General features: G+C 37.2%; 2 protein-coding genes and 1 long non-coding RNA gene across 8 annotated transcripts; 2 read left to right on the forward strand and 1 right to left on the reverse strand.

The window, feature by feature from the left end:
* The first annotated feature begins 82 nt into the window (after positions 1-82).
* On the forward strand, positions 83-2863 carry LOC147382653 (ABC transporter C family member 3-like). 3 transcript variants are annotated; one of them, XM_086429161.1, is made up of 5 exons: positions 83-639; positions 1011-1157; positions 1270-1484; positions 1577-2266; positions 2402-2863. In XM_086429161.1, exons 1-4 carry the CDS (start codon positions 321-323, stop codon positions 1703-1705), a joined length of 810 nt encoding a protein of 269 aa, XP_086285287.1. In that variant the 5' UTR covers positions 83-320; the 3' UTR covers positions 1706-2266; positions 2402-2863. The 3 variants fall into 3 exon arrangements, with proteins under 3 accessions (XP_086285287.1, XP_086285286.1, XP_086285288.1); XM_086429160.1 differs by having other exon boundaries at positions 2443-2863; XM_086429162.1 differs by having other exon boundaries at positions 2095-2266; positions 2443-2863.
* A 696-nt stretch (positions 2864-3559) lies between these two features.
* On the reverse strand, positions 3560-7091 carry LOC147382654 (uncharacterized). 3 transcript variants are annotated; one of them, XR_015174090.1, is made up of 5 exons: positions 6748-7091; positions 4739-4862; positions 4310-4612; positions 4064-4222; positions 3560-3940 (listed from the first exon to the last, which is right to left on the reverse strand). It is a non-coding gene; the product is annotated as an uncharacterized LOC147382654 (long non-coding RNA). The 3 variants fall into 3 exon arrangements; XR_015174091.1 differs by lacking the exon at positions 4739-4862 and having other exon boundaries at positions 3561-3943; positions 6748-7090; XR_015174089.1 differs by lacking the exon at positions 4739-4862 and having other exon boundaries at positions 3570-3940; positions 6748-7090.
* A 384-nt stretch (positions 7092-7475) lies between these two features.
* LOC147382655 (uncharacterized) lies at positions 7476-14784 on the forward strand. 2 transcript variants are annotated; one of them, XR_015173950.1, is made up of 2 exons: positions 7476-14067; positions 14169-14784. XR_015173950.1 is itself a non-coding variant. In XM_086429164.1 (2 exons), exon 2 carries the CDS (start codon positions 11396-11398, stop codon positions 12287-12289), a length of 894 nt encoding a protein of 297 aa, XP_086285290.1. In that variant the 5' UTR covers positions 7476-7759; positions 10640-11395; the 3' UTR covers positions 12290-14783. The 2 variants fall into 2 exon arrangements, 1 of the variants encoding a protein (XP_086285290.1); XM_086429164.1 differs by having other exon boundaries at positions 7476-7759; positions 10640-14783.
* The last annotated feature ends 1028 nt before the right edge of the window (positions 14785-15812 follow it).

Raw genomic sequence — 15812 nt, forward strand, 5'->3', positions numbered from 1 at the left:
ACCAATAGCTGGTTTTGCAAATCACAGAGCCTCTCACAGTTCAATCTCCCTGTTTCACTTCCAAGTGCACACTTACTTGGAACTCCAGTTGGAATGGGACCTTTATCATCGGTCAATGCTCTTTCGAGCCTATTAACAAACAGCAAAGATTTACAAGATAAGAGTAGCAAGCCTGGAACAAGTAACGATGGTTTAGGCTTGAACCGGGTGTTGTCTACTTCAGGTTATAGACATTTATATACCATTGAACAGTGAACGAGCTTTTGTCCAATTCTCTAAAAGAGGAGGCGAAGGCTGCTCTGAAGGCACCAGATGTTGTAATGGGTAACCGCTTCATCAAGCTATGGTGGGCTAACAGGGATAGTGTTCCTGTTGACAGTGTAAGCAGTGGGGCCAATACTGCATCTGCAGCTCCGAGTGGTGTGACATCTGTTTCTAATAGAGGAAAAGAAAATCTCCCATCCATAGCTCCGAAGGTTGGTTCTGCACCTGGGATGACAAATGGTCCTAAGGCTCCACCTTCATCACAGAAGAAGCTAGACAATTTGGAGCTTTTGAAGGAGGAAATCCGTTTAAAGCAGGAAAGGTTGGACCGAAAACGGATCGACTTCCGCCGCAAGTTGTATAAGCTTGAGAAACAAGTAAGACTCAATTTCCACTATATATATATAGGGCAATGTTCGGCAGCATACATTTGGGAGTCAAAATATTTCCTATATGGGTTAGAAGTTTAGGAATGGGCTGATTTTTAGTGTGGATCTCTTTGGCGAGGAGATCATCCAAACAAAAAATCAGCCAAATCCGAGACTTTTCCCATATAGGATAAATTTTGGCTCCCAACGTTGGTTCCCTTAATGTATGTATGTATGTATAGAGCTCTAGTGATGTTGACACATGCTTGCAAACTCTTCAATTGCAAATCCATTTGTTTCAACAAGAATTAATAAATGGCTGCATAAGAAGGAAATAACATGACATGTGGCTTTTGTATTTATTTCACATGAACCTGAAACTGATGGATGGTTATTCCCGGCCCAAATTTAATGCTTCTCTTGCAATGGAATGGCTATGCTTTCGCTTGGATATGTTGTCGTTAATCACATTTGCCTTCTTTTTAATATTCTTGATCTTTGTGCCAGAGGGAGTAATTGATCCCAGTAAGTCGATCCCATTTGAAATCATTTATGACACCATTATTGTGAAGCACTATGAGCGATTGACCCACTGAAAGAACATTAATCTATTTTTTTTCTCTCTTTTGTTTTATAGGCATTGCGGGATTAGCGGTGACATATGGACTTAATTTGAACATGTTACAAGCCGGACTCATATGGAATCTTTGCAATGTTGATAACAGAATTATATCTGTGGAGAGAATACTTCAGTACACAGGTATCCCAAGTGAACCTCCTCTTATTATAGAAGCAAACAGGCCAGACAGTCGTTGGCCATCAAATGGAGAAGTCGATATTTGTGATCTGCAGGTACATATATGTGTTCTATGTCAAACATAAGCAATGCTCACTTGTACACATGACTCCTAGTTATACCGAATCTCTATGCTACATGTATGTAGGTCTGTTATGCCCCACACATGCCACTTGTCTTACGGGGTCTCACGTGCAAGATGGGTATTGTTGTGATCAATTCTGATGTCATAACTTTTGTTCTCACTTTTTTGTCTTTTTTTCAAGTTAGTTTTTGAGGCTTGTAGATGTTGGTTGTACTGGTCCATGCTCCACAGATGGTTCTACTTTGGTTTATTTGATACTAAGATCATTCTATTATTATCTATTATCTTTAACTTGAAATATATTTCTTACATGTGCTCTTTTAATGGAAAATATGTTTGTAGAAGCCATGATGATTAGATGGGCAGTAGGAAGATTAGAGAAAATAGTATTATAAATGGGTATGTTAGAAAAGTCTGTTTGAGATAATTTGGATATGTACTAATAGGATTGGAAATACCACAAAAAATAATTCTTAATAAGGGTTATTTTGTTGCTACATGCCCATTGAATAAGCAGCAACATATTTTTGAGATTGATCATGATTTTCAAATAAGGCAAGCTTGATTTGCTTCCAATTCAGTAAACCATGTGCACTAGCTTAAAATGAGAAATGGCTAATAAGGCGAGGCTGAGGCTGGGTTAGAACGGCTTCATCAATGTGCAGAGAAGGAATTACAAGTTTTCCTCAAAGCAGAGGGGGGTCCATCCAAAGACTTCAACGAGTTCTGCACAAAGCTAGCTGGTCTGACCGGGTAATTTTGATAATTAGAACTGAAACATACCATTGAATGAGGACCTTTTACCTCTGTACTTTGTGCTTATAGACACAGTAATTGCAGTCTCAATTTACATCTTGACTAACAAGATTATCTTTTTTGGCTTTTCAGACACTGATTTTCTTCTGCATATTTTTGAATGATAATTACAGCGTGACTTGGAATTATTTCGAAAATCTGGTCCGAGCATTGGAGAATGGTCTCTCAGATGTGGACTCACAAGGTGACTGCAGCAGGACAGTGAGCTCAAAGAACATGGGGGGTGGGGGCAGCAACAAGGGTGAAACCAGCTCTAGTGCTTCAACTCCTTGACACAACCATGCAGTAACTTATCTTAGATTGTATATAATGTCCGATCTATGTATGGATGTTTTGGTCATAGGTTTCTGTTGGTGACCATATATATACAAATAGTTTGAGACACAAATGCAAAAATATACTTTTTTGGTATCTTCCTTTACTAGTTTGAGACACAAATGCAAAAATATACTCATTTTGTATCTTCCTTTACTAATTGCCACCCAAGAAGATACATGCGGTGGTCCTCTTAAAAATGATCATAAGTTCTGTAAATGAGCCAGAATTAACTTATTCTCGTCTTTTATATTTGGCATGTCTGCTTCTTTACATTGCAGGGTCATTGATTTTTCTGTTAAATTGTTTGTAAAGAAGATCAACTCTTGGTAATGGGTTCTTGTTGAAGGAAGTGCTTCGTTTTAACTTGAAACAGAATCGAGTGGCATGAACCAACAAAGAAGTGTTTGATCTACTGTTTGAAATTGAAAACTCATTCCTTCGGAATGCCTGACAGGAATTCTGTGAAGATTAAGCTCTTAAAGCATAGGGTTCAGCTGTACCTGATGCATCTTATGAAGCCAATTTCGGCAACCCATAGTTTACTGGTTAAGAATCTTATGAAATCATGTACTTTAGGTTGACTCTGAAATGGAATAAATCCTCTATTTATTTTCAAGTGTTGGAAAAAGAGGGATACAAATCTGAGGTCAGATAAAAAAATTACGTCCTACTTAAATTGGGGGTCGGCAGCGTCATTACTTCAAAGAATCTAACATGAATTTGAATGAGTCATGCTGGAAAGACCTCAAACTGGAACCTAATTTATCAATGAAAAAACATCCATGATTCCAATCCACTTTCACGCCATGAAAATGCGATCTGAGATTCCAGCTTGACGTCAAGTATTATTCAAAAGTAATTGGTGCATGTGTCAGCACCAACAATATGATAATTGAAGATAAGAAAGCATCTTATCTTTTTCCCTTCTTACATGTCAGAGGAATATTGAAGTTCACATGGTCTGTTGAAATTTTGACCAAATCAGTGTGGTGCAGAATGCAGATTAAAAACAATTGAACAAATAAGATACTAAAAAGTTGTAAAGCAATCTTAATACATTATTAGTAAATGAAGATTATAAAATATTAGTCACAGTTCCTTTTTGATGAGTAAAGCTTGAAGGTGAAAGAAAATGGAGATGAGAATTGGTATGATGGTTGTGGTGTTGACTGTGTCTGTGCTTCCATTCTCCAATATTTGAATGAGTCTCGATCACATTCCAATCGGATTGCACGTTAACTTGACCAGCAAATTGCGAACATGCTATGCTTCAACCTATTCATTATCCTTCCTCTGCTACAAAAACACAACCCATAAATTTTACATTTGATTTTTATTTGAACTTTGATGGTCCCATCCTTTAACAGCTTAGAAATTAATTTAAAAGCTAACCAAATTGTAGTTCTTGGATCTGACCTCTACTTGGCCTTTGAAGGTGGTCATATTAGCATTGGTCACTACCAAGCCTAGAGAATCTATGGCCTCCAGCAACCTCACAAATCCGCTGGGTTTGTGCTTGCATAAAACTTCGATGCAGAATTCATTTCCATCTATTTGGGTCACTTTTACTTGTATCTACAAATTATCAGTAATCTTGTAAGGAAACATTACAACAAACTAAAACCCATTTAAATTTTCGTCAAAGGAAAGATAATGGGGTACCTTCATCTGTTGTGCCTTATCATGATCATCCTCAAAGGAAAGACAATGTCCTTCAATGGATGGAAGCCAGCTGTAGTGCTCATTAGAGATTGATCGAGTACAATAGTCTCTAGATATTCACATTTGACTGAAGAAATGGAAGCCGACGCTGCTTTATCAAACACAATTGATTCAGTCCAACCTTTGAAAAAGGAGGAAGGGAATTGCTGCTGCCCCCCTAATGTACTAATGTACCCATACACCTTGATTCCAATCATGTTAGCAACAGGGCGCCCTTAGAATGGCTCTTCATTGAAATAATCTCTGCAAACAAAGACAAATGGTAACCATTCAGTGGAGGACTTCATAAGGATACTGAATTCGTTGGGTGAAATCAACGCCTTGGTGGCTACTGTGTTATATAAACAGCATAGTAAAAAAGCAAATAACCTTATTCAGTGCATCGCTACTGCCACATGGTGAAATCAATGTAGAGGCTTCATATCATCGAAAACTATAAATTTTGTAGAATATTCATTTCTCAAAATCTCAACTCAAACATTCCGAGGCATTCCTGAAACATTGGATATCTCATTGTTAATGTTTCATGCCAGTTTTGGCTGAAACCAGAATGTTCCACAGAACATTTTGAAACAACACAAAATTTTGAACCATGACTATGACACCTTTTACATATAAAAATTTTGAACCGATCATATAAAAATCTTTATTCACCCTCAACTTGTTTAAATATAACAAAAACATGACCTAAGCCAAATCCACAAGGCATACAATGTTTTACTTCTAGCCCATGTACATATAACACTTGCACTTCCTACAAAGAGATAAGTCCTCACCACTACACACCCATTCATCAAAACCTATCATATATTGGTCTGATCAATGCATTCTATGATAAATAAGTCCTCACCACTACACACTCATTCATCAAAACCTCATCAGATCTTCAATAAACCTTCAAACCAACACCTTCCCTCCTTAACAAATTATAACCCATAGTAGAAGAACACAAACCCATATCCTCCAATATCAACAAACACTAAAAACTTCCAATAAATATAAGAAAAAACTGAGTAGCTTTCACATCTAAAGAGGAAAAGATGCACTAGAATCAAATTCATGGAGACACATTGAAAAAATAATTCAACTACAAAATATATTGAAATATAGGGAACCCGTTACATTTAAATCCATGTAAACACATTTTCTTCCCTAAAAATATCCTAATCATAACATCAAATGCTTAAAAACTCAATCCTCACTACCTACATATCCATTCCCATTCATCAAAACCTCATCAGATCTTCAATGTTCAAACCAACCACATTCCCTCCTTACCAAATAATAACCCATAGTGGAAGAACACAAGACTAACTCATATTCTCCAACATCAACAAACAGTACAAACTTTCAAGAAATATAAAGCTATAATCTAAGAAACCAACCAGTGATGGCATGGACAGTGGTCATGAGGCCTTCAACAATGCAAATTCTGAAAGGCAATGAAGATAAACAATTGATGAAATTGTTGGAAGAACTTGCAGTTCATGCACAGAAGGTTTATTAGCCTGATCTCTTTGCCAGATCTTCATTGGCCCTTCTTGTGTGCAATATAAGCCAAGCCACGACACTGGTTTATGTCTGTTTCAAATTGAGTTTATTGACCTATATATAAGGCCATAACATAACAGATGAAAACACTAGGCAACTTTATTATAATGCACTATCTACATCCTTGAAGTGAAGAAACGATTTAAATACAAAATATTCATTTTTCTTCTTTCAACATGTTACTGTAGATAATAAGGTGACTATCGGTTTACAGAACCAGAGAATCAGTGACAACACAGGTATGAGAAAATGAACAAAATAACAACAACAAAATTTCATACCCTGAATATGAAAAAATTTCGGATTCGGTACAATGTTCATTTTAACTCCCAAAACATGTTTTTACAGTGAATTCGTCACTTTTATAATCTACAAATTCATGAATTCTGTCAGTTTTATAGTCTATGAATTCATTGATAAAATACCAGCAATTTTGCCTTACCAGCGATTTCACTGGTAATTTTTGAATGAATTGGTTGATAATAAACATGATGAATTTACTGGAAAAACATGTTTTGGGATTTCAAATGAACAATGTACCAAAACCAAAACCCATTTGAAGGATCATACCATGTACAATGTACCAAAACCAAAACCCATATGTGTCGTAGGAACACATATTTAAAATCAACAATGTACCAAAACCAAAACCCATTAGGCAAAAAACCCATGCTACCCAACAACACACTAAAAACCGAAGAAGAAGAAGACGAAGATGGAGATGGAGATCGATTGCAAGATACTCAGCGAAAAAATTAAAAAGAAAAATTATTAAACAAATAAAAGTGTAAAAAAAAAATAAAAAACAAAGGTTTGTGATTTGTTACCTTAGGGTTTCTGTCGAGCTCTTCGTTTGTGTGAGCCGTCGTCTGTTCTAGAGAGAGAGAGAGAGAGAGGGAATAGAGATGAGGAAGAAGCGTTGTAAAGAGAAAGAGAAGAGAGGGCAGAAACGAAGAAGACGAGTTTTCTTTCGTTCTGATTTTTTTTCGTCTTCGTTTCTTTCGATGATTTTGTAAAGAGAAAGAGAAGAGAGGGCAGAAACGAAGAGATCGAAGATGAACACAAGAAGATTTCTCTCTGCGTTTCGGCTGAAATTTCGTTTGAAATCAGATCTGAAATTTGCGAAGAAGACGAAGTTTCGGTTGCGGCTGAAATTTCGTTTTTAGTTTTTATTTTTTATTTGTTAACGGGGAGGTAGTTGTAAATAACGAATTTTCATCGTTTTAAATTCAAGTCGCGATCTGAACCGTCGATTTAGTGAATATCGAACGGCTGAAATGGTGAGTCGCGATGTGAGTCGCAAAATGAGTCTTAGGAACGCGACCCTATATATATATATATATATATATATATATATATATATATATATATATATATATATATATATATATATATATATATTTATATTTAAATTTAAAGACCCACAATCTTCGACAATCCAACGGCTCAAAGCGTCTCAAAATTTAAAACACGTGCTCACTTTATATTTTCAAAATTATAAAGACCCCCCTTCCCAAACAAAAAATCCAACCAGTCTCTCTCGCTCATCTCTTCTTCTTCAACCCCTCCTTGCAAATCTCTATGTGTGTGTGTGTGTGTGTGTAATTCCCATCATGAGTTAAGCACGGGGAATCTCACGAACAACAATCGTTATCTCTTTCGTAGATTGAAGAACCTAAATCACAGCAACTCTCTCTCTACAACAAGTACGAGCCTCTCTCTCTCTCTCTCTATATTTTATTTTTCAAGAATGAGGGATTTCTGTGATTTGGGAACTTCTTGCCGATTCCAATCAGAGAGGATTGCGATATTATTGAAGGAACCTGATCAACCTCCCATGTACGATTTCTCACTCACACACACACTCTCTCTCCACGATTTATTATGGGTTTTATTTTTTTGTTCTGTGAGTGAGATTTATGGGGTTTTTTTTTTTTTTTTTTTTGTAGGTGAGATTGATATTAGGGACCAAATACATTTTCAAACTCAGATTTACGGGTTTTGTATTTTTGCTCTGTGGGCGAGATTGGTATTAGGGATTAAATCAAGTTGAGTTTATGATTTGACTTGATGGTCTAAAAAATACATATTTTTGACCCTTTTTACGTAGCTAGTGGCCCTTAGATCCTGGATTTTTTAGTGGAATGATTTGGAGCTCACTTATTTGGATTTTATTTTATTTTTTTATTTGGTCATTTTGCTTGCAATTTAATTTTTCTTCAAGGATGGTTCATGAATCCTTGTTGAATTTTCTCCGAATATGTTGTTTTATTTGATGCAAACAAATCATTAGGAATCCTTGTCGATTTTTCTTCAAATATGTTGTTTTATTTGTGCACTGTTAAAACAATCCATGGAGAGTGATCATGAGGTTTTGCATTAGAAATTTGGTAGTTTCTCTTATCCTATTGTTTACAAATTCGATATACTCTTTTTATGTGTGTTTTGAACTAATTCGTGGTTATTGGATATGACTTTGATAATGATTAGTATGCTAATTCATTTGATGACTAATAATCTATCTCTGATATGTGGTGTACGAGAAAAGGGGATTGAGTTGGGTGTGTTTATATTTTACTGGTCCATTTTCTTCTTGAGGTGATGTGTGCATGTGCGTGCATGCCATGTGTTATTATAGTGTTTTTATTTTATCAAATGTTTTAGGTCCTATAAGGAATTTGACTGACACGATAACAAAACATTTCTGAATTAATTATGCCTATCACATATCAACGACATATGATAGTTTATTAATAATATTTCAAAAATTGTGTAATACGTTCTTATCAGATGGAAGGAATATGATGTACTAATGATCTCTTCTCTCTCTCTCTCTCTCAAAAATTGGGATACATAGTACCATACTATTTTAATCAGCAACTTGTAATATTTATTTTGTATTATTTACTTATTATGTGCTCTAATATGTTATACAATAGTAATAGACCATAAAACTAGGTGACGACTCTCAAAAAGAAAAAGTGGATCCGTACATGCAGATCGAAGGCTCTTTCAGGTTTAAATGATGAATTAGTCCTTATGATGGGCCATTGGGCTATTGGAAATCCTAAGGCTTTTGATTTGAATAAAACATGATCAAATTTTAAAATTTTGGATCATTAGGCCCGTTAACGAGTTTTTTTTTTCCATATAAAATATGTCTTTTTGAGTTCTTTTCGAGTGAGGCCCGTTCAAATTGGGGTATTTACAGTATCCATTCACATACTTGTGACAATCCTCCTATTTGGAAAAAAATTCCCTAACAAAACTCAAATTGAATTTCAACATTCCAAAAGTATACCTATAAGATACATGCAATCATTATCAAATAAATCAAAACAATTAAACAATAAGGTGACTTCTTAAAAAATACTAATGAGTTTGAATTTGTCAAGTTGAATTCAAATATATATATATACCAAACATGTAAAACATAACCTTATACCAAATTCGAAGCAACCTCCCTGTCTCCATTTTGCATCATGTAGCACACTCATTCAGGCATATCAACCATGGTTATTTGGCCATTTTGCTAAACACCAATACACATGGCTTAGAAATCTACAATCGGATTGAAAAAGTTTGTACATATACCACAACACTAGCAATGCGCTCAAGGACTTGAACTTTCAAATCACTGATACCCTCAATTCCCTACGCATAAAATATAAATTGTCTGTTGCCAAATTGAAAAATATAAGAGATAAATCTCTTATTCATTATGAGATCAAAACAACAGATGTGAGCAACCCAAGAAAAAAAAGAGTACGAAGATGAGGTTAGATTGATATGATATTTTTAGGAATTTTTACAAACAGTTGGTGTACATAATTCTAAATGTGATTTACTGCCAGAAATTTTCATTAAAGAAAACAAAAGATCACAAAACCAAACCCAAATCCATGAAATCTATGTAGCAATTTCCAAATAGCATTTTTCATACAAAACAAAAATTTCATCTCATAAGGAAAACTCAAAAATTTGAAACAAACAAATTTCATAATAATAATATAAAAAAAAACCTTAATTTGAGAGTAATTGCCGATCAAGTTTGAGAGAGAAGAGTTGCAAAGAAATAGATAGAGAGAGAGTTTTCCTGATTTAGGTTCTTCGATCTATGAGAGAGATAACGATGGTTGTTCATGACGTTCCTTGTGCTTAATTCGTGAGGGGAGTTACAGAGAGAGAGAGAGAGGAGTTGAAGAAAAAGATGGATTAGAGAGAAGAAGAGATAAGTGAGAAAGACCGATCGAGTTTTTTGTTTGGGGAGGGGGGGGGGTCTTTATAATTTTGAAAATATAAAATAAGCACGTGTTTTGGATTTGGGACGCTTTGAGTCATTGAATTGTCCAAGATCGTGTGGCTCTTCTTTGTAAGGTGAAATGTAGGATAAATAAGCTAATGTTGAATGGCTCCCTATATATATATATATATATAAATATGGGGAATGCTAACGTTCAAGATCTCATGGCGACCTTACCATTGTACAACACTATTTTTTTTCCAATAATACTCCTCCTTATTTTGTCTTTTAGTGAAAAAGACAAGGGTAAGTTAGTCTTTTTATATAATAAATGCTTATTTATGTAATTAATACTTGTATATTTCATAATAAATGCTAAGGGCATTTAATCTTTAGAATTAAATGTCTTATTGCAATAAATAATTTGACAATCAAGGCAAACTAAATTTGATTGTTGCTCAATTGTTGATATTCAGTTGAGAACATGAAAGAGCTAAGCAACTTTAACTTCACAGAGAAAGAGCTAGGGGAAGACTAAGATATTGGTCTGGTTGGAACGAAGGAAGAAGTAGGGCCAAGAGACTATGGGCAAAGATGGACAAGTTTGAATGGCATCAGTTTGCGTCTGAATGGGAGAAGAGGAAGAAATAGGGATATGAGAGGTAGGGGCTCCAATGGAGGCAGAGGGAGAGTGTCTTACTCCCCTAAAATCCCTATGGACCTCCTTGAAAGAAGAAATTTCCTAAAGCAAGGGATGACCCCCCAGAGGGTGTTCGATGAAATGCCTGAAGGAAACGAACATGATGATGACTCGAATGACTCCGCAGGGGACTTTGACTCCACAAAGACAGCTGATATAGGCAAGGAAGACCAAGGCAAGCCCATGGGAGATGAGAGAAATGAGATAAGGGGACAAAGATGTAGAAGACCATAGGGATCCAAAGAAATTAATGAGGAGGGAGACAGGACCACAATCAGAGGGGGCAAGGGGAGAATTAAATACAAGGACCAACAAATCGGTCAAGGGAGACCAAGGACCCCACAAAGACCATAACAAAGGAGAACCTACATAGAGGGAAAGGACTACTGAGACAGGAGGCCGAGCTAGACCATACTCTTGGGCAGCCTTGGTGGGGGCCAATACCAAAGCTTCGGCTAGGGGACAAGAAAAGCTTACATTCCACCCTCATGTGCTGGAAGAAAACAATAGGTACATTACTTGCCCAAAGGAAATGAACAAAATGGGGGAGGAGGAGTGGGAGGACAGCTTGGTGGGCCACTTCTTAGGGCACCAGTTCAGCTATGATGTGGTCAAGAAGGCACTGGAAAGACTATGGAGACCAAAGGGCAGCTTTGAGATATTCTCCAAAGGGAACAAACTCTACTTCTTCAAATTTGGGGATGGAGAGGACAGGAGGAGAGCTCTTCACGGAGGACCCTGGTTTGTCTTAGGAAGACTAATGGTTATCAAGGAATGGAAAGCACTTACCCAACTTGAAAAACTGGAATCTGCAGCAATACCCATATGGATAAAATTCCATGACCTCCCTAACCAATTCTGGAATCCAGACACGCTTGGGTACATCACCAACGCCATAGGCAAGCCTTTCTTTATGGACAGTGCCACTGAGTGCCTCCTTGGACTGTCCTATGCCAGGGTGTGTGTAGAGATAGAGGCATCAAAGGACCTTCCACCTAAACTGTTTGTTCAAGTGGAGGATGAAGCACATGCTGAGGTGAGCATCGAATATGATTGGATGCCCCCAACGTGCTCAGCCTGTCGTACCTTTGGGCACCTAGAAGGAAATTGTCACCTAGGAAAAAGCCAAACTGATGAGGATGAACCAGTTATAGCCCAAAGACAGGACACTACCACAGAGGGGGACGTGAATCAGAGAAGGGGGGCACAGTGGACTCTTGTCACATACAAGCCTACCAACAGAAACCAACACCACACAAAACGAACCGAGAACCCAAGACAAAAGCTGTATAAAACAAATGAAGGTCCCAGACTTAGCCAACAAGGAATGGAATGGGAGGAACCAACTCACATAGGGAGGCTCACCAAGGAGGTGGGAGAAACTAGCATAAAGACAGATAACATAAGGGAAAAAGACAAGGACTAACAAGTAGAGAAATCCAAAAACCAGGCCCGGAGGATAAGTAATAGCAGAGATAATACCCCCTACAGAAACAGATCCAAAGGCCTTCAGGATGAGGAAGATAACAGAAGCATTGAAATTCAGAAATGGGAAAATAAAGACTTCAATAAGTTAAAGGTGGATGGGATTGCAATGAAGCAGACAAAGAACATCCCTACCCTCCAGCAAATAAAGCAAGCCATGGAAAACATGCAGGACCAGGGAAAGTAAGCAGAAACCCAGGAAAAGGAAATAGGAGAAGAGAGGGAGGGGGATACTGATGGTAATCAATGAAGCTAGCAGCATGGAATATTAGAGGGCTGAATGACCCTCTCAAACAGAAGGAAGCTGGAAGGTTTATTAGCAAAAATCAAATAGACATCATGGGTATCATAGAAACCAGAGTAAGAGATATTAACAAGGAATATTATAGCTAGAAAGGTGTGGCCTGATTAGAGGATGGAAGATAACTACAGCTGTACCTTAAGAGGTAGGATATGGGTGGGATGGAACAACAACAACAAAGTGAAGGTAGAGTTGGTGTTCAAATCAGACTAGATGATAACCTTGCAGGGGAAGTTCACTGAAGGTCCTCAATTTCTATCAAACATTATCTATGGACTCAATGGGTGGCAAGAAAGAAGAAGAGTGTGGAGGGAAATGGAATGTATGGGTGAAAATTTTGACATCCCTTGGCTGGTTATGGGAGACTTCAATGCCATTACCAAGGCTGAGGAGAAGGTTGGAGGAAGAAGAGCGTCCAATGCAGATGTAAAGGACCTTGCGAAGAGCCTTCAGAAAACCAACTCTTGGACCTCAAGGCTAGGGGTACCTAACTAGGTGCAACAAACAAGACAATAGAAGAATTGTCAGCAAGTTAGATAGAGTTCTAACCAACATAAACTGGACAGAAACCTTCAACAATGCTGAAGCTGAGTTTCACCCCAATGGAATCTCTAACCACAGTCCTATGTCTGTCATTCTGGGAGAAAACTAAACAAACAAGCTAAGGTCCTTTAAATTCTTCAATCACTGGGTGGAAGAAAAGAGTTTCCTGAGTCCGGTGAAGACTAGTTGGGGTGAACTTGTAAGAGGGAATCCTATGCACAAGGTTGTTCTAAAGCTGAAGACACTAAAAACCATCTTGAAAGCCCGGAACAATCAGTGTTTTGGAGAGGATAAGAAGATTACTGAACAAGCCTATCACCAACTGGAAAAGATTCAAAGAGCCATTCAAGAACACCCCCTAGACATGAACCTAGCTCATGAGGAAAAAAGAGTAGCTCATGCCTACCATGAGATGGCTAGAAGACAAGAAGCTACTATAAGATAGTAGTTCAGGATCAATTGGTTAAAGCTTGGAGACTTCAACACCTCTTTCTTCCACAAGTCTCTGCTGGTCAGGAGAGCAAGGAGCATGATAACTTCCCTCCAAAACTGTAATGGAACATGGATCACCAATGAAGAGGACCTTGAAAGTGAAGTAACTGGGTACTACAGAAACCTCTATGGGATTAGTTCTAGGACTAATGCTACTGAGCTAAAGGATGTGCAACTCAAGGAGCTCACTGAATTGGAAGCTAACAAACTAAGGCTTCCTATTGAAGAAGAGGAGATCAGACTAACCTTGTTCTCCATGGATGGAGACAAATCCCCAGGACCAGATGGCTATACTGGGCGACCTTCTACCAAAAAACTTGGAGCATACTCAATTGTTCGAGGTTGGATAACTCCCAATTGTTGTCCTCTTTGCTTGAAGGAAGGTGAATCTTTTGATCATATTTTCATTCATTGCACATTTACTTATAACATTTGGCTAACATTCCTTGGTCTTTTCCATATCAATTGGGTCTTCCCACGTAAGTTCTCATCGTTGTTAGCAGAGTGGACTAGTAATGCTTTTTATGCCAGAGAACGTTACACCTATGGGCTATGCTTCCCTTGGCTATCGCGTGGCGGATTTGGAATGAGAGAAATAATAGGGTGTTCAGCAGCAAGACTAGAAGTCCTCATGCAGGCTTCTTGGAGATCTTGGGCTTGCTTTATCTCTGGTCTAAACAGAACATAGAGTTCGCGGGTGTTTCTTTTGATGGCTTTGTATTTAGATAAATTTCCTTATGTCATCACTAATGATACTCGTTTATTTTCTTTGCTTTCTTATTGAGGCTTCCTTGGCCTCCTTGTAATCCGTTTTTCTCCTTTTAATATATTACACTTTTCAAAAAAAATTATTGAAAAATTAAAGTGTTGGATAATGCTCACGTCCCCACAAGATTTTGAATGTTAACATTCCCTTCTATATATATAGAGAGAGAGAGAGAGAGAGAAAGAGCTTGGGATCAGTTGATTCATGAAAAAAAATGCTTGATCCCCAACCCTTTAAACACAAAATCCAATAGTTGAGATTTATCAGTATCTTGATAATACAAATCTCATAGATACTTATCTCGAGGATAAATTTTAGCCATTGGATTTTGAATTTAAAGGGTTGGGAGCATGTGTGTTTTTCATGAGTCATTCTTTGGAGTCAAGGGATCCTAAACCTATACATATATAGCTCAGTTATTATTATTATTTGAATCAAGGTAGTATTCATACCTCTTAGAGCACCCAACTGATCCTCGAGGTACATGTAGTCTCCTTTCTACACAGACGCACCATGTAATTTATAAGATAAATCCATGAGGGTGGCCTCTAAAGTGAGAAAATTAGGATTTTCTACAAATGCTCAAGGCAAGGTTGAAAATGATAGATTGAGATTTATGTAAATTAAAAATAATGTATCATAAATGTTGAAAAGCTTGAAGGTAATGGATTATTAGTAGAAAAATTAATAAGTTGGATATTAAAGATAATCAATAATTTGGAGATTGAAGATGGGGGCATTTGGTTGATTTTGTTTTAGTCCATGCATAAGAGAACGATATAGTTAAGGGAGTGTGTTTGAGAACATAAGGGTATCTCAAATGTTTAACCAAAAAAAAAAAACAAAATGTAATAGGGGTGTTTCCAAGAATGCTAATGATTTTCTGACTAAAAAATTTTTACTCACTCTGCACTCGGCTGACATGACAAGGGTACAAAATCATTGATCACTTTCCTTATGTATCTTGAAGAAAAAAAATCTACAGTTCCGTGCCCTTACTATGTCAGCACCATACACACCGAGTGAAAATTTTCTAGTAAAATCACGACTCATTTGAGAAAGAAATTAAATAAGAAAATAAAATGCTGATATGGAGTAGGGGAGCATTACTAACTCCTAATGTAGAGGATCAGTACTTCTAATTGGAGCATCAGATATTTTTCATGTGTTCATCGTATCACCTCAACTACGAAAATTTCTCAAAAACCCGTACAACCCATAATAATTACAAAAATTTAGGCATGACCCTCCACGTTTTGCAAACGTTCGAGATACCCCTTGACCTCAGTCATCTCTAATAGATTAGTGAGAAATTACCTAGATGCTCTCCCAAGGGAGGAACCAGGATTTTTCTATTAGTGG

The sequence above is a fragment of the Akebia trifoliata genome, chromosome 16 (genome assembly GCF_017979445.1).
Source record: "Akebia trifoliata isolate Shusen 1 chromosome 16, ASM1797944v1, whole genome shotgun sequence".
Taxonomy (NCBI): Eukaryota; Viridiplantae; Streptophyta; class Magnoliopsida; order Ranunculales; family Lardizabalaceae; genus Akebia; species Akebia trifoliata.